Raw genomic sequence first — 19,193 nt, 5'->3', positions numbered from 1 at the left:
GCTGTACAGAGTAAATACAAGTTTACATATATAACAGTTAGTATGCAGGTACAGCAAGTGATCAGGAAGGCAAATGGAATGTTGGCCTTTATTGCAAGGGGGATGGAGTATAAAAGCAGAGAAGTCCTTCTACAACTGTACAGGGTATTGGTGAGGTCACACCTGGAGTACTGCGTACAGTTTTGGTCTCCGTACTTAAGGAAGAATATACTTGCATTGGAGGCTGTTCAGAGAAGGTTCACTAGGTTGATTCCGGAGATGAGAGGGTTGACTTATGAAGTTAGGTTGAGTAAGTTGGGTCTATACTCATTGGAGTTCAGAAGAATGAGAGGTGATCTTATTAAAACATATAAAATAATGAGGGGGCTTGACAAGGGGGATTGATGGATGCAGAGAGGATATTTCCACTCAGAGGAAACTAAAACTAGAGGACATAGCCTCAGAATAAAGGGCCGCCCATTAAAATTGAGATGAGGAGAAATTTCTTCTCTGAGGGTTGTAAATCATGGAATTCTCTGACCCAGAGAGCTGTGGAGGCTGGGTCATTGAATATATTTAAGGCGGAGATAGACAGATTTTTGAGCGATAAGGGACTCAACTGTTATGGGGAGCGGGCAGGGAAGTGGAGCTGAGTCCATGATCAGATCAGCCATGATCTTATTGAATGGCGGAGCAGGCTCGAGAGGCTAAACGGCCGACTCCTGCTCCTATTTCTGATGTTCATTAGTTCTTTTATTCAAGGATAGTCATCATGGATTTAAGGGACGGTCGTGTCTGACTAAATTGATTGAATTTTTTTTGAAGTTAGCAAGGAGGATCGATGAGGGCTGTGCGTATGATGTAGTGTATATCAAGTTTAACGAGGCTTTTGTTGTTTATTTAACCCCTTGTAACCTGCATCACACCTGTCCACCAGAGGGCCTACCTGTTGGAGTCCCAAGGGATCCCAGCATCCCTTGGGAGTACAGTATATAAGCAGGCCACCCACGAGGTACCTGCTCTCCGGAACTACAATAAAGGAGCTAAGGTCACACTTGCTCAGTACACACACTACTCGGTCTGACTATTTATTATGAGCATAACAGCTTTTGAAAATGTCCCACATGGCAGACTGGTCACAAAAGTAAAAAACCATGGGATTCAGAGTAAAGTGGCAATTTGGATCCAAAATTAGTTCAGAGACAGGAAGCAAAGGGTAATGGTTGACAGGTGTTTTTGTGACTGGAAGGCTGTTTCCAGTGGGGTTCTGCAGGGCTCAATGCTGGGTCCCTTGCTTTTTGTGGTATATATCAATGATTTCGACTTGAATGTAGGGGATATGATTAAGAAGTTTGCAGATGATACTAAAATTGTCTGTGTGGTAGATAATGAAAAAGAAAGCTGTGGACTGCAGGAAGATATCAATCGACTTGTCAGGTGGGCAGAGCAGTGGCAAATGGAATTTAATCCGGAAAAGTGTGAGGTAATGCATTTTGGGAGGACTAACAAAGCAAGGGAATACACATTAAATGGTACGACACTGAGAAGTGTAGAGGAACAAAGGGACCTCGGAGTGACAGAAACACACAGAGACACTGACAGAAACACAGAGACTGAGAGAAACAGAGAGAGAGAGACACTGACAGAAACACAGAGGAAGAGACTGGCAGAAACACAGAGAGAGACTGACAGAAACACAGAGAGAGACTGACAGAAACACAGAGAGAGGCTGACAGAAACGCAGAGAGACTGAGAGAAACACAGAGAGAGACACTGACAGAAATACAGAGAGAGACTGACAGAAACACAAAGAGAGAGACACTGATAGAAACACAGAGAGACTGACAGAAACACAGAGAGCGAGACTGACAGAAAGACAGAAAGAGAGACGGACAGAAACACAGAGAGACACTGACAGAAACACAAAGAGAGAGACACTGATAGAAACACAGAGAGACTGACAGAAACACAGAGATATACTGTCAGAAACAGAGAGAGAGACTGACAGAAACATAGAGAGAGATACTGACAGAAATACAGAGAGAGAGACTGACAGAAACACAGAAAGAGAGACTGACAGAAACACAGAAAGAGAGACGGACAGAAACACAGAGAGACACTGACAGAAATACAGAGAGACTGACAGAAACACAGAGAGAGAGGGACTGACAGAAACACAGAGAGACACGGACAGAAACACAGAGAGAGAGACTGATAGAAACACAGATAGACTGACAGAAACACAGAGATATACTGACAGAAACAGAGAGAGAGACTGACAGAAACACAGAGAGAGACTGACAGAAACACAGAGAGACACTGACAGAAACACAGAGAGAGACACTGACAGAAATACAGAGAGACTGACAGAAACACAGAGAGCGAGACTGACAGAAAGACAGAAAGAGAGACTGACAGAAAGACAGAGATACTGACAGAAACACAGAGAGAGACTGACAGAAACAGAGAAAGAGGTGTTGTGTTCATACTCTGTTTGTTGTTACAGGACACTAGACAGGCATTAGGATCCAGCGGGAGCTATTCACACACTGCTGTAAACATGCTGGTTTGGGACACCATTTTGGGAGTTGCTATAAAGGACACAGTGAATTACAATACTCCTGTTTCAGTTAGTCTGTTTATTTACATACAGAACATAATTTGGCAACTAGGATGAATCAAATTAACTTCTCTACCCCAGCCACACCCCCACCCCCACCCCTCTCTCCACACCGGGGAACCTCCAATTTCGTGGCCAAGATGGATAGAAAGTTTTTCTACATACATCACGGCGAGTGGGTTAGACGGCGACAATGTAACACCAGCTCGCCGCCGTGCAATACTTATCCACTGCCTCGGCATCGAAGGCCAACGCATCTTTGGCCAAATCGAAGACACGGAGTCCTGCGACAAAGCAGTAAGTGCCCTAGAAAAATATTTTGGGCCAAAGAAAAGTATCATGATGGAGAGATAGAAATTTCATCAAAGGGAGCAAGCGAACGGTGAACCAAACAGTACATCATTTCATTAACCGAACTGGTTGCTACATGCAACTTTGGAGCACTCACAGAAGAAATGATCAGGGATCAGATTATTAAGAACATAACGATCCCTCGAATTCGGGAACGATTGCTAATGGAGGATGACAAATTGATATTGGACAAAGCAACTAATTTGGCCATCCAAATCGAATCAGCGCTTTCCGATTTTAAAGCGATCAGACCCCCTGCTCCCCTGTGCAGCAGACAGCAGCTACAGCCCATGTGCAAGGCGTTCGTCCAAAGCGGAAATCACAGCAGAGACCCAGGGCTAGTAATAAGCCTCCCACTATGGATTGCGGGCCTAACTTCCACTGCTTTAACTGTGGGGACTGATCACATTCAGCCAAGAGTCCTAACTGCCCTGCGCGTGGGAAGAAATGTTCTGCATGTGGTAAAATGAACCATTTTGCTAGTGACTGTCGCTAATTGCAGCATATTCGACATGTGACAATCCCGATAGTGATGAATCCAGTATGGTTCACACCGTTTGTGACATTTCGCACATCAGTTCGGGCAAATTCAAGGACTGTGAGGTAAACATTGATGGCATGCCCTGCTGCCTCCTCATTGACCTTGGAGCCAAAGTCTCCATATTGAGCGAGGCTGTGTACAAAACCCATTTCACACACTGTCAACTGCAGCCCGCAACTTCCACTCTACATGCGTACTCCAACTCCAAAATTGAGGTACTTGGGGTCATATCTGTCCCGATATACTACAAGGGCATAACATTGGCGAACGTTTCCTTTCATGTCACGAAGGGACGAAGCCTCATGGCTGTTGACCTTTTTGACAAGCTTGGGTTCAAAGTTTATGACCCAACCGGCACACCTGTGTACACGGTGGACTTTGACAAGCAGTATCCCTCAATCTTCACAGGGTTTGGAGTGATAACAAAATTCTGCCATCGTCCCCACATTGACCCTTCCGTCAAACCGGTTACGCAGCGACTTCGCCGTCTCCCATTCGCGGTTCGCGACCAAGTATCCGCAGAATTAACGCGACTTGAATCTCAGGGAATCATTGAGAGCATCGACTCCTCACCTTGGATCTCGAACTTAGTCATTGCTTGCCGGAAAAATGGGGAGATCCACCTATGCATCGACCTGAAAGAGGTCAACAAGGCCATCATCCCCAACAAGTACCCTCTTCCTACCATCGACGAATTGTCTTCAGAATTCCACGGCTCAATAGTTTTTACGAAACTCAACAGTTACCTGAAAATACCCCTAGCAGAGAACAGCAAACCACTCACGGCATTCACGATGCATGATGGTCCGTATCAATATCGACGCATGCCCTTCAGACTATCTTCTACACCAAGTGCATTTCAGAAGACTGTCACTACTATGCTAGCAGGCACAGAGGGAGCCCTCAATCTGCTTGACCACATCGTCGTCCATGGATAGACAATGGAAGAACATGACCAGCGACTTCACACAGTTATGGTTAGACTTGCTACACGTAACATTACACTTAATGCCCATAAGTGTACATTCGCTGTTGGAGAAATAAACTTTCTGGGCTACAGAGTCACAGCACAAGGTAATTGCCGTGATCCAGCAAATGCAGGAGGCTACCAGCGTCAAAGAACTTTCATCATACCTCGGCACGTGCAGCTTCGATCTGAAGTTCGTCCCACACCACGCGCACATTGCCGAACCACTTCACAAGTTGCTGCGCGAGGACGTCCCTTGGGAATGGACAGATTCCCAGGCTCAGGCATTCACCACGCTCAAGGAGAAAATCACATCCGCTCTTATCCTCGCGCACTTTGATCCGAATGCCACTATGTACGTCACCACGGATGCATCAGGCACCGCCATGGGTGCTGTGCTCTTGTAATGGGTTGACGGCCTGGAACGCCCAGTAGCCTTCGTCTCTCACACGTTCTCGCCTGCAGAATGTAAATACTCTTCAGGGGAACGCGAAGCACTTGCTTGCATCTAAGCATGTGAACGCTGGCACATCTAGCTCTATGGCAGGAAATTTACCCTCCGTACGGATCACTAAGCACTAACTACGTTACTGGCTACAACTGGATCCGGGCACAGGCCACTACGAATCAGCCGATGGTCAGATCGCCTTTATCAGTATAACTTTGCTGTACAGTACATTGCTGGCAGTCGCAACCACGTAGCTGACATGCTCAGCTGCTCGACACCTGCTTTGGACTCTGGTGCTGACTTGTTCACAGATGACGACACATATGTCACGTCGATCATCACTCAGTCCATCAGAAACCTCGTCTCCTGCGACGGATCACAGAGTGATGCTATGCTCCAGAACGTGTGCCACTTCCTCCAGACGGAGTGGCCTAAGCAAATTTCGGAAGAGCTGAAAACATTCCACAGACTTCGCGGTGAATTTTCCGTTTAGAACGATGGCTGCCTAGCTCGTGGTGATAGAGCAGTAATTCCCAAGTCACTTCAACAGCGCGTTCTCGCATTGGCACACAATGGACACCCTGGCATTGTCCATATGAAGCAAAGATGCCGCGATTCAGTATGGTGGTCTGGGATTGACACTCGCATCGAGGAGCTTGTCTCACACTGTGAAGCATGCAGTCTGAGCAAAAAGGCCACAAATATCCGAGCATCGCCATTGAAGCCCATTCCATGGCCACAAAGACCATGGCAACAACTTCAGTTGGATAACTTCAGTCCAGTTGAAGCAGCTTCACAGAACCAGCGTTTCCTTGTTGTAGTACATGACCTGCATTCCAAATGGCCAGAAATCGCTACAAGTTCAGTGACCTCATCTGTCATGTATTCTACATGGCTACTGTTGATACTATCTCAAGGTGTGCCACCAGAGGGCACAGCAGTGGGAGACTTGTAGGTTACTCATAGGTGTGCCTAGCCTAGTATAAAAGGCAGGCCACCAGGTGTGATCCTCATTCTGGAATTAACTAATAAAGGACTAAGGTCACTACAGTTCAAGTACAACACACTGCCTCGTGGAGTCATTGTTAGAGCATCTAAGGACACAACAACTGGCGACGAGATTACGAACTTTCACGTGGAAGTGGCTACCCATGGTACATTGCAGCAGTTCGCCGATGATAATGATTGGGACACCTTTGTGGAGAGGCTAGAACACTTCTTCACAGCAAATGACCTGGCAAGGGACGATCCGGCCTCACTGGCTGATAAGTGCCGCACTATCCTGCTCACAGATCAAGGTCATGAATGACTGGCTCACAGAGATAGCTTTCTGCAGTGTGACTGTGGTATCCATCGACAGTAGCTTATGAAGAAGGCCCTCATGGCCGATTCCAATGACAAAAATGTCCCGCAGCGCTTCGTTGAGATGGGTGCCGAACTTGCACAGTGCTGCCATCCTCCTGAGGTCTACGGTGTACTTCGCGACTTCCTGGCCTTCAGGCCTTCGGTGGGTGTAGAACCGGTGTCTGGCTATGAGGATGCTCTCCTTGGGCTTGAGTTGCTCCTGGATCAGGGTTACGAGCTCCTTGTACGACTGGTCGTTGTCTTCACTGGTGCCAGCAAGTCCCTGACGAGGCCATAGACATTGGGCCCACAACTGGTTAGCAGGATAGCTCTGTGCTTATCAGCCAGTGTGGCCGGATTATCGCCTGCCAGGTTGTTTGCTGTGAAGAAATGTTCCAGCCTCTCCACAAAGGTATCCCAATCATCACCATCGGTGAACTGCTGCAATGTACCAAGGGTAGCCATTTCCACGTGAAAGTTCATAATCTCGTCGCCAGTTGTTGTGTCCTTAGATGCTCTAAAAATGACTTCACGAGGCAATGTGTTGTACTTAAACTGTAGTGACCTTAGTCCTTTATTAGTTAACTCCAGAGTGAGGATCACACCTGGTGGCTTGCCTTTTATACTAGGCCAGGCACACCTGTACAGGTACCCTACGAGTCTTCCACTGCTGTGGCCTCTGGTGGCACATCTTGAGATAGTACCAACAGTAACCACTGACACAAAACGACGTGCTCAAAAGCCCCAACTGAAGAACGGAGATTGGGTCAGAGTTAAGCGCCAAACCACATCTTCACTTTCGCCTCCAAAACAGATCGGGCGAAAGTTCAGCCCTCATACCTACAAGCTCAATGATGAAACTCGATGGAACGCTCGTAGACTGATCCCAACTCACAGGCCAACAGACCAGCAGAATGGAACAGAGGCAATGTTCTGTTTCGCAACCAAAAACCTGGATCAAACACCGCAAGCTCCACGCCGGTCTCAGCATATCAGAACACAGCCTGGCTATCTCAAGGACTTTGTCAGTTCATAGACTGTGTTTTCAGAAACGGGGAAATATGTTGTGTTCATACTCTATTTGTTTGTTACAGGACACTAGACAGGCATTAGGATCCTGCGGGAGCTATTCACACACTACTGTAAACATGCTGGTTCGGGACACAATTTTGGGAGTTGCTATAAAGGACACAGTTAAGTTAAAATACTCCTGTTTCAGTTAGTCTGTTTATTTACGTACACAACAAGAGACATTGGCAGAAACACACAGATAGACATTGGCAGAAAACACTCGTTCATGAATTATCGAGGGTAATCATATATTGGACCTGGTGTTTAGTAATGAGCCTGACCTCGTATCCGGCCTCCATGTGGGGGGGAACATCTGGGCAACAGTGATCACAACATTATACGGTTCCAATTGGCTAGTGCAACTAAAGGTTCTGAGAACCTCCAATTCGGACCGGATTTCAGAAGGGCAAACTTCTCCAAAATGGCAGATGACTTGGAAGGGTTAAATTGGCTAACCCTCCTCAGTACTGATGAGAACTATGTTGAATATAAATGCAAAGTATTTGAGAACAAGATGAAAAATGTGGAAAGCAAACATGTACCCCAAATCAAGAGAAGGTAAATGTGCTGCGATAAAAAGCCAAGAGGGCTGACTGGCTCTGTACAAAGACAAATAGAATGTAAACAGAAATGTTTCTATCAATTGAAAACATTTAGGGGTGGAATTGCATCCAGCGCCCAGCCGGGACATTTGGTGCCGGTATGGACAGTGGGCATGGAGCATTATCGCCCGGCAGAGGTGAGCCGGCGTGCAACGTCCCATGTTGCGACATCGGCTCGATGTTTGGTTGCCACCTGACCCGTAGCGCACCCTAGTGGGACTGCCTGGGAAAGCGGGCGTTGCGAGCTGGAGCGGCCGCAGTGAGGGAAGGAATGTCGACCTGAGGTAAGTGTGATTGTTTTTTCATTTTTTTTTTTTTGCGATTTATGTTGTGGCAGCATGAGCTATGTATTGGGAATGTTTTTAGTGGGTATGTCCAGGTTCCCCCGCCCTGCCCCCACCGCCCCAGGCCTGTGCTTTGGTGCTCCAAGGCCAGTTCTTTAGCTTGGAATTTTCCCATGCTCAGCCGGCCTAGCGCCCTGAGAGAGGTATACAACGCCTCCCTTAGCGCTACGCCCCACACTCCCGGCCCAGCTGGTGAATTTTCGGCGGCAGGCGCAAACCATTTTCCGGCGCAAAATTTACCACCCCGCCCGGGACACCGCCCCAACTGAGGCATGATCGAATGACTCCCCCTTTATACTTGAATAAACAAGGTGAATACAAGGAACAACTAAAGAAAACAAAGGTTGCTATTAGATCAAGCAAAAGGCTAATGGTAAAAAGGGTTGTGGCAGTAATGGGAAGAACTTTTTCGGTTAGGTGAAGAGTCAGAGAACGATCAAAGACTTTACTGGGCCACTGCCAGGTGTTCAAGGACAGGTTACAAAGGACTCACTGAGAATGGCAGAAATATTAAATGAGCACTTTGCATCAGTCTTCACCCTTGAAGATGATGCTCAAATATTAAAATTTAATACAGGTGCATCGTCCAGAATCCGGAGTTCCAGAATCTTCCAGAATCCGGGTCAATCGGTGGCAGGGTCGTCCAGGTTCCGTAAAATGTTCCAGAATCCGGAGCCGACAATCCTGCCGATCTCGGGGCACCGCCACTGCCCAACCTCGGGCCTCGCCCCACCGCCTCTCACCTAGCCCCACTACCGCTGTACTTACCTCAAGGCCTCCTCGCCAGGGCCCAGCCAAACACCTCCTCACTGGGACCCGCCCGAACACCACCTCAGTGGGCCCCGCCCAAACACCTCCTCAGTGGGACCCGCCCGAACAACTCCTCGGTGGGCCCCGGCCAAACACCTCCTCAGTGGGACGCGCCCGAACACCACCTCAGTGGGCCCCTCCCGAACACCACCTCAGTGGGCCCCGCCCAAACACCTCAGTGGGCCCCGCCCGAACACCTCCTCGGTGGGCCCCGGCCAAACACCTCCTCAGTGGGCCCCGCCCAAACACCTCAGTGGGCCCCGCCCGAACAACTCCTCAGTGGGCCCCGCCCAAACGCCACCTCAGTGGGCCCCGCCCAAACACCACCTCAGTGGGACCAGCCCGAACACCACCTCAGTGGGCCCCGCCCGAACACCACCTCAGTGGGTCCCGCCCAAACACCTCAGTGGGCCCTGCCCGGACACCTCCTCAGTGGGCCCCGCCCAAACACCACCTCAGTGGGCCCCGCCCAAACACCTCTTCAGTGGGCCCTGCCCGAACACCTCCTCAGTGGGGCCCCGCCCAACAACACCCTTGGCGGGGCTGGCCCGACGACGACTTCCTCAGCAGGCCCCGGACGGCCCAAACAGCTCCTTGGCAGGTACCCCCTCACCCCTCCCCCTGACATTCTCAAATCCGGAACTAAACGAACCTGGGCTCGGGTGTTTCCGGATTGGTGACGTCAGAAAGACGTTGCAAAGTCCGGAAAAACGTGGAATCTGGAATGGCCTCAGTCCCAAGGGTTTCGGATTCGGGATGCTGCACCTGTATTAGTTTTCTTAGAAACATTAACAGAGATAAACATACTGTGTTAAGAGAGAATTAAGAACTTGAAAATGGATCGAGCAGCCAGGCCGGATGATAGCCACCCGAGGGTCCTCCGGGAGATGGAACATGTGCTGTGCGAGTCCCTGACCTGTATGTTTAATAGCTCACTGCACTCTGGATAGGTTCCTACAGATTGGAAGGAGGCTAATGTCGTCCCCATTTTTAAAAAAGGTGACAAGGCAGACCCGGGTAACGAGAGTCCCAACGGTTTAACATCAGTAATAGGGAAGATGCTTGAAGAAATCATAAGGGATGCAATATATGAATACTTGGATAGCGAGGGACATATTTGGGACACCAAACATGGCTTCATAAAAAAAGAGGTCATGTCTCACAAATTTAATTGTATTTTTTGAGGAAGTTACAAAGTTGGCATCTGCGCACATAGAGGCTGAACTCCAAGTCATAGTCAACATCTTCATTGTCGACTTAGATTTCCAAAAAGCTTTTGAGAAGGTACCGCATAAGAGGCTTCTCTATAAGATCGGAGCCTCTGGTATTAATGGAAATATATTGAGTTGGATTCAGAACTGGCTGGCAGGACGCAGGCAAAGAGTAGTTATCGATGGATTTGGATCTATTTGGAGATCGGTCACCAGTGGTAGACTTTGGGGGATCTGATTGAGGTTTATAAGATAATGAAGGGAATAGACAGTGTTCCAGCTGACCGCTTATTTCAATTAAAGAGGTTAGGCAGGACCAGGGCTAGACCTAGGTTCGACGTCAGGAGGTGGGTCTTTTCCCAGAGAATAGTGGACCTCTGGAACAAGCAGCCATTTCATGAAATGGATGCAGACTCGCTGAATATCTTCAAACGAAAGCAGGGTTTGTTTCTTTCTGCAGCGGAGATCACCTCTTCCAGAAGGTAGGTACTGCAGGGAATTCAAGGCCAGAGTGATCTCCTGGAGGATGGTGATGAACGTTTGGGGGCATCCGAAACAGAGGAGGATGCTCCACAGACCCTCGCGGTTGACAGTGTCAAAAGCCTTTGTAAGTTCGAAGAGAGCCATGTATAAGGGCTGGTGCTGATCCCTGCATTTCTCTTGTAGTTGTCGCACCGTAAATATCATGTCCGTTGTACCCCATAGAGGACAAAATCTGCACTGTGACTCTGGGAGGAGCTCCTCAACCACAGAGAGAAGACTGTCGAGGAGGATTCTAGCGACGACTTTCCCAGTGGCTGATAACAGGGAGATTCCTCTGTAGTTGCCGAAGTCGGACTTGTCCCCTTTTTTAAAGGTGGTCACGATCACTGCATCTCTGAGATCTCCCGGCATGCTCTCCTCCCTCCAGATGAGGGAGATGAGGTTGTGTATTCGCACCAACAATGCCTCTCCGCCATACTTCAAATCCTCAGCAGGGATTCCGTCCGCACCCATAGCCTTGTTGTTCTTAAGCTGTCTTTTGGCTTTTTCTACCTCGTGCAGTGTTGAGGTCTCACTGAGGTGGTGGTGGGTAGCATGCTGCGAGATGGAGTCAAGAACACTCGAGTCAAAGGCAGAGTCTCGATTGAGGAGATCTTCGAAATGCTCCATCCAGCGGACCCTGACTGCCTCGGTGTCCTTGATGAGTGTTTCCCCATTCTTGGCCAGCAGTGGGGTGAGTCCTTGAGTGTTTGTACTGTTGGTGGTCTTGACTGCGATGAAGAATCCTCGCACATCATGGCTGTCGGCCAGCTGCTGTATCTCCTGTGCTTTCTCCATCCACCATCTGTTCTTTAGGTCCCGGGTTTTTTGGTGGACCTTGGCCTTAAGTCATCTGTAACGCTGCCTTGCTGTTCCCGAGTTGGGTTGTTGTTTAAGGCTCAGAAATGCCCTGTGCTTGCGATCTATTAGTTCTTGGATCTCCTGGTCATTCTCATCAAACCAGTCCTGGTGTTTCTTGGGTTGAGTGACCGAGCGTCTTTTCGCAGGCACTGGTTATGGAGGCCTGGAGGGCAGACCAAGTGCTGTGGGCATTCTGTGTCTCAGGGTCATCAAGGCACGCCAGGTTAGCTGTGAGGCGCTGGCTGTATAGGGCTCTCTTAGCTGGGTTTTTAAGTGTCCCAGCATTGACTTTTTTGCGGCACTGCTTCTGCTGTCCCTTCCACTTTGGGACTACATTAATGTCAATGATGGATCAGATTAGGCGGTAGTCCATCCAGCAGTTGTCAGCTCCTGTCATGGTGCAGGTGATGTGCACATCCTTGCGATCCCTGGCTTGGACGATGACATAGTCGAGCACGTGCCAGTGTTTGGAGCGAGGGTGTTGCCACGATGCCTTGTACATGTCCCTCTGGCGGAACAAGGTGTTGGTGATGACAAGTTCATGCTCTGGACATTTTGTCAGGAGCACGGTACCGCTGGAATTGGCTTTCCCTACCCCCTCTCTGGCAATCACGCCTCCACAGAGTGCTGTGTCCTTGCCGACCCTGGCATTGAAGTCACCGAGGAGGATCAGTTTGGCGTCCGCGGGGACATGGGACAGGGATTTTTCGAGGTGTTCGGATGCCCCCAAAAGTTCCTTAACATCCTCCGCCTGCTCCACGACAACATGCTGGCCTTGATCCTTACCAACGGATCCATTACAGACCCAATCCACGTCCGGACCGGGGTCAAACAGGGCTGCGTCATCGCCCCAACCCTCTTCTCAATTTTCCTCGCTGCCATGTTCCACCTCACTGTCAACAAGCTCCCCGCTGGAGTGGAACTAAACTACAGAACCAGTGGCAACCTGTTCAACCTCAATCGCCTCCGGGCCAGGTCCAAGACTGTCCCAACCACTGTCATCGAGCTACAATATGCGGACGACGCCTGCGTCTACGCACATAGAGGCTGAACTCCAAGTCATAGTCAACATCTTCACTGAGGCGTACGAAAGCATGGGCCTTATGCTAAACATCCGTAAGACAAAGGTCCTCCACCAACCTGTCCTCCACCACAGTGCTGCCCCCAGTCATCAAGATCCTCTTATCAACAAGAGCAGACATTGACGACGAGATTCAACACCGCCTCCAGTGCACCAGTGCAGCCCTCAAATCTGTCACCAAGCTCATGGTCTATAAGGCTGTAGTAATTCCAGCCTTCCTATATGGATCAGAGACATGGACCATGTACAGTAGACACCTCAAGTCGCTGGAGAAATACCACCAACGATATCTCTGCAAGATCCTACAAATCTCCTGGGAGAACAAACGCACCAACGTTAGCGCCCTCGACCAGGCCAACATCCCCAGCATTGAAGCACTGACCACATTTGATCAGGTCCACTGGGCAGGCCACATTGTTCGCATGCCAGACACAAGACTCCCAAAGTAAGCGCTCTACTCGGAACTCCTTCACGGCAAACCAGCCAAAGGTGGGCAGAGGAAACATTACAAGGACACCCTCAAAGCCTCCCTGATAAAGTGCCATATCCCCAGTGACACCTGGGAGTCCCTGGCCAAAGACCGCCCTAAGTGGAGGAAATGCATCTGGGAGGGCGCTGAGCACCTCGAGTCTCATCGCCGAGAGCATGCAAAAACCAAGTGCAGGCAGCGGAAGGAGCGTGTGGCAAACCAGTCCCACCCACCCCCTCCCTCAACGATTATCTGTCCCACCTGTAACAGGGACTGTGGTTCTCGTATTGGACTGTTCAGCCACCTAAGGACTCATATTTAGGGTGGAAGCAAGATGATGATGCTGATCTCCTGGACTAGTTTTGATCCCCTAGATGGGTCGGAGAGGAATTTCCCCAATTTTATTTCCAAAATTGGCTGGGTTTTTTATCTGTTTGTTTGCCTCTCCCAGGAGATCACATGGTTTGGAGTGTATATGTTGTGATACACAAGGTATCGCAATTGTGTGGGACAGGCTCGATGGACCAGATGGTCTTTGCCTGACCGTCATTGTTCGTATGTTCGTAAACACAGAGAGGCACTTAAAGAAACACAGAGCGAGACTGAGAGAAACAGAGAGTGAGACTGACAGGATCACAGAGAGACTGTCAGAAACATACAGAGACTGAGAGAAACAGAGAGAGAGACCGACAGATACACAGAGAGAGACTGACAGAAACACACAGAGAGAGACTGACAGAAACACAGAGAGAGACACTGACAGAAACACAGAGACATTGACAGAAACACAGAGAGACTGACAGAAACACAGAGAGAGAGACTGACAGAAACACAGAGACATTGACAGAAACACAGAGAGACTGAAAGAAACAGAGAGAGAGACTGGCAGAAACACAGAGAGAGAATGACAGAAACACAGAGAGAGAGACTGACAGAAACACAGAGAGAGATGAACGGAGAGGCAGAGAGACACAGTGAGAATCATTCCCACAAGCACATGAATCTACAATTGATGACCAGCAATATAAAGCACAGGTGAAGGAGTCTCTCCCAAATTGGCAGTCCTCCATATAAAAATGTCAAAATGAAGTTATTGCAACAGCTTCCCATTGGGGTCAGTTTTGGACTAAACCTTACCTGCAGGAGAAGTCTTTGGCTTCTCGTTCGGCATGAGCAGCTGAATCCCTTTGGCTAGCGTGAACCTGAGTATTGGGAAGTCCTCTGGAAAACACAGGCATGGACGAGGATAGTTACTTAACGTAGCGCAGCTAACAATATTAGAGCAAGCACACGCAGAACATTTCGCATCAACTAGTTTGCTAATATTTCACAATTCGTGAGGTCGGCTGACTCAGTTTCTGAATGCACCTTGCCGCACAGAGCAGGAGGGCAGGGACATCACAAGCTCGATGCAGCTTCCCTGTCCTCCCACAACCACGACAGGGTTCCACGTTGCCTCTCCTCTCACCCCAGCAGCCTCCACATTCACCGCACCATCTGCCACCATTTACCCCAACCTCCAGAGCAATCCCACCACATCTTCCCCTCCCCTCTCAACATTCCAAACATAGAAACATAGAAAATAGGAGCAGTAGGCCCTTCGGCCCTTCGAGTCTGCACCACCATTCCATATGATCATGGCTGATCCTCTATCTCAACACCATATTCCCGCCTGTTCCCCATACCCACTGATGCCATTTGTTTCTAGAAATCTATCCAACTCCCTCTTCAATATATTCAGTGACTTGGCCTCCACAGCCTTCTGTGGTAGAGAATTCCCCAGGTTCACCACCCTCTGAGTGAAAACATTTCTCCTCATCTCGGTCCTAAATTTCCTACCCCGTATCCTGAGACTGTGACCCCTTGTGCTAGACTTCCAAGTCCCAGGGAAACATCCTCCCCACATCCAGTCTATCCAACCCAGTCAGAATTTTATACGTTTCGAAGGGACAGCTCCGTCCGCGACACCCTGGTCCATTCCTCAGTTAGCCCCAGCATCCCCTCCCTTCCCTGCTGCAACGTCCCATGCAAGCGCAGAAGATGCAACACCTGCCCCTTTTACCTCCTCCCTTCCCACCGTGATCGCTTTGCTAAAACCCCTCCATTCAGTCCGCATACGTGAACTCCTGCAATGTATGCCCCTGTGAGCATGCTTACAGGTTGGTAGAGCTGTTGCATTGTGAGTGGCTTTAGCCAGTCAGGTGGAGTTCACAAGACTCAATAAAACCCCAGCCAGTTGGGTCTAGGTCATCCACGATGAGGCAGGTGGTTGTGAGCCTGGTGGATGAACTGGCAATGTGCAGTGTGGTTGTTAAACCTTTTGCTAATAAACCAATTAGTTCTTAATAGCAATGTGTTGCTATGAATTCTTAAGCAAAAAACCCATGAAGCAAATACATTACAAAATGGCAATGAGAATGGGAGTTTCTTTATGAAGACATTTTGGTGGAATTTCCTTTTGAAGGCAATTGCAAGTGGTGCCCAGCGAGAGGATGTATCGGCAGGGTGATTCCCGAATGAGAATCTGCAGTACCATTTCTTTTGTGAGGAGTGAACAGTGTGGAGCTGACAAAAAGAGCTTCGAGTAAGCCATTTAAGAACATAAGAAATAGGAGCAGGACTAGGCCATTTGGCCCTTCGAGCCTGCTCCGCCATTCAATACGATCATGGCTGATCTGATCTTGGCCTCAACTCCACTTCCCTGCCCGCTCCCCATAACCCTTCACTCCCTTATCGTTCAAGAATCTGTCTATCAAATATATTCAATGACCCAGCCTCCACAGCTCTCTGGGGCAGAGAATTCCACAGCTTTATGACCCGCTGAGAGAAGAAATTCCTCCTTAACTCAGTTCCAAATGGGCAACCCCTTATTCTGAAACTATGCCCCCTAGTTCTAGATTCCCCGACGAGTGGAAACATCCTCTCTGCATCTACCTTGTCAAGCCCCCTCAGAATCTTATATGTTTCAATAAGATCACCTCTCATTCTTCTGAACTCCAATGTGTATAGGCCCAACCTGCTCAATCTTTCTTCATAAGTCAACCCCTTTATCTCAGGAATCAACCTAGTGAACCTTCTCTGAACAGCCTACAATGCAAGTATATCCTTTTGTAAATATGGAAACCAAAACTGTACGCAGTACTCCAGGTGTGGCCTCACCAATACCCTGTACAGATGTAGCAGGACTTCCCTGCTTTTATACTCCATCCCCCTTGCAATAAAGGCCAACATTCCATTTGCCTTCCTGATTACTTGCTGTACCTGCATACTAACTTTTTGTGTTTCATGCACAAGAACCCCCAGATCCCTCTGTACTGCAACATTTTGTAATTTCTCTCCATTTAAATAATAATTTTCTTTTTTATTTTTTCTGCCAAAATGAATAACCTCACATTTTCCCACATTATACTCCATCTGCCAAATTTTTGCCCACTCACTTAGCCTGTCTATATCCCTTTGCAGATTTTTTGTGTCCTCCTCACAATTTGCTTTCCCATCCATCTTTGTATCAGCAAACTTGGCTACATTACACTCGGTCCCTTCATCTCAGTCATTAATATAGATTGTAAATAGTTGGGGCCCCAGCACTGATCCCTGTAGCAACCCACTCGTTACAGTCTGCGGAGCAATTCATTGAAAGCAATTCAAGAATATTCAGAGTGATTAATGGTTATTAAGCTAAGAAGGCAACATGGATGTGACAACGAATTATGTCAGTAATTTGGGAGCATTTGACAAGAATAAGGAATGGTTTAGATCCTACAGTGAAAGACTGCAGATGTTGTTTTTAGAGCTAATGAAGGCAATAAAGTCCCAGCATGTGTGGCAGATTTGCAGTTAAGGAATCAAGCAGTTCAGGAGAGGATGAAAGCTATTCTGACAGTCATGATTGGAGCAGAGAATTATGGTATCTTAGTGAATTTGTTAACCCCAAGATAGGTTAAGGATGCTTCATTCTCAGACATACTATAGATATTGGAGAATCATTTTGAACCACAGCCTTTAGAAATAGCGGAGAGCTAGAAGTTTGCAGTGAGATACCAAAGCCCTGATGAAACCATCAGTGAATACATTGTTGCCATAAGAAAATTGCCTCTACACTTCAGTTTTAGAGTATTCCTAAACAGGGCTTTTTGAGATAAATTAGTGTGTATAACACATCCAGTCAAAATTGTTTGATATGGATAATCTCTCTTTTGAGAGAGCTTGCAAGAAAGCCACGAAAATGGCAGAGAAAAATATTAAGGAATTTTACCCATTATCGGCAGTAATAGCGATTCACAGCCACAGGGCTGAAGAAACATGGAAGATCGTGAGCCCTAGTCAGTGAGAGAGTTATGAAACCAAGAAAAATAGATGTCATAGTTTTATGGCAACCATAGCGCACAACAGTGTGGGTTCAAGTGGGCAAGTTGCTACCGGTGCCAAGTAAGGGGACACATTGCAGCCACATGTAAATCCAATCACAGGCCCAACGATAATCAAAGACTTCTCTGAGTGGAAACCAATCAGAACACTGCGGGTGTTGGTGTATATGCAGTGAAGGGCAAGGCAATACATTCCTGATGTCAGGATTTCAGAACGTTAGTACTGATTAATAATTGATGGATTAATATGACAATAGATACAGCGGCTGATTATTCAATAATAAGTCAGGATGTGTATTACATCATCATAGGCAGTCCCTCGAAATCGAGGAAGACTTGCTTCCACTCTAAAATTGTGTTCTCAGGTGACTGAACGGTCCAATACGGGAATTACAGTCTCTGTCACAGGTGGGGCAGACAGTCGTTGAAGGAAAGGGTGGGTGGGGAATCTGGTTTGCCACACGCTCCTTCCGCTGCCTGCGCTTGGTTTCTGCATGCTCTCGGCGACGAGACTCAAGGCTCAGTGCCCTCCCGGATGCATTTCCTCCACTTAGAGCTGTCTTGGGCCAAGGATTCCCAGGTGTCGATGGGGTTGTTGCACTTTATCAAGGAGGCTTTGAGGGTGTCCTTGAAACGTTTCCTCTCCCTACCTGGGAAATGCTTGCTGTGTAGACGTTCTGAGTAAAGCGCTTGCTTTGGGAGTCTTTGGTCGGGCTTGCGGACAATGTGGCCCACCCGACGGAGCTGGTCAAGTGTGGTCAGTGCTTTGATGCTGGGGATGTTGGCCTGAGTGAGAACACTAACGTTGTTGCGTTTGTCCTCCCAGTGGATTTGTAGGATCTTGCAGAGGCATCGTTGGTGGTACTTCTCCAGCGATTTGAGGTGTCTACTGTATATGGTTCACGTTCAGGAGGGCGGGTATCACTACAGCCCTGTAGAGCATAAGCTTGGTGCCAGATTTGAGGGCCTGATCTTACAAGAATCTCAGAAGCATACCACTAAAGACAAGCTCAGCGAAGCTGAAACGATATTCAGGGGAGAAACTAGATGTTTGGACAAATGGAGTGTACAGTACAATACCAGCGGCAACAAGCAAGATTTCCTATTGTTGTAGCGAAATACGGCAATCGGCCGACACCTATGGGCAAAGATGGCTAAGAGTGCTTCATTTGGATTGGTACAGAAATGGTTAAGTCTCGGCTAGATACTCTGCTGGAGAAATATGCTAATATGTTTGAAGACTCATACGAGGGAATCAAGGGATACAATGCACATATTCGGATAATGTTGGATGTGTCAGATAATGGCCACAATTTCGTCCCATGCAATTTGCAAATTTTGCCAGACACAACGGTATCAAACACACATTGAAAGCACCATATCATCCTGCTTCGAATGGTGCAGCTGAAAAGTCGGTCAGGATTGTCAAGGAGGCTTTGCGGAAACAAGTTCGACAGACTGGATCATCGGTGAGCATGAAACATAGGTTAGTGAATTTTGCTTTCAAATACAGAACTGCACCCAATTCGACAACAGGGTACACACCTGCTGAATTATTGATGAAGCGTAGACTGAGGACGCATCTCAGGTTATGGTAATCAAACT

At 48.1% G+C, this 19,193-nt stretch overlaps 1 protein-coding gene across 1 annotated transcript in view; it reads right to left on the bottom strand.

Annotated features, from left to right (window-relative positions):
- The window catches only part of LOC139268193 (regulator of G-protein signaling protein-like), a 161,522-nt gene that overhangs the window by 82,095 nt on the left and 60,234 nt on the right, over positions 1-19,193 (bottom strand). The window contains exon 4 of the mRNA XM_070886243.1: positions 14,359-14,442. Within this exon, the coding sequence (XP_070742344.1) occupies positions 14,359-14,442 (84 nt within the window). The remainder of the gene's footprint in view (positions 1-14,358; positions 14,443-19,193) is intronic.

The sequence above is a fragment of the Pristiophorus japonicus genome, chromosome 8, assembly GCF_044704955.1.
Source record: "Pristiophorus japonicus isolate sPriJap1 chromosome 8, sPriJap1.hap1, whole genome shotgun sequence".
NCBI lineage: Eukaryota > Metazoa > Chordata > Chondrichthyes > Pristiophoridae > Pristiophorus > Pristiophorus japonicus.
The sequence above is the reverse complement of the archived record's forward strand: the minus strand, read 5'-3'. Positions and strand labels throughout refer to the sequence as shown.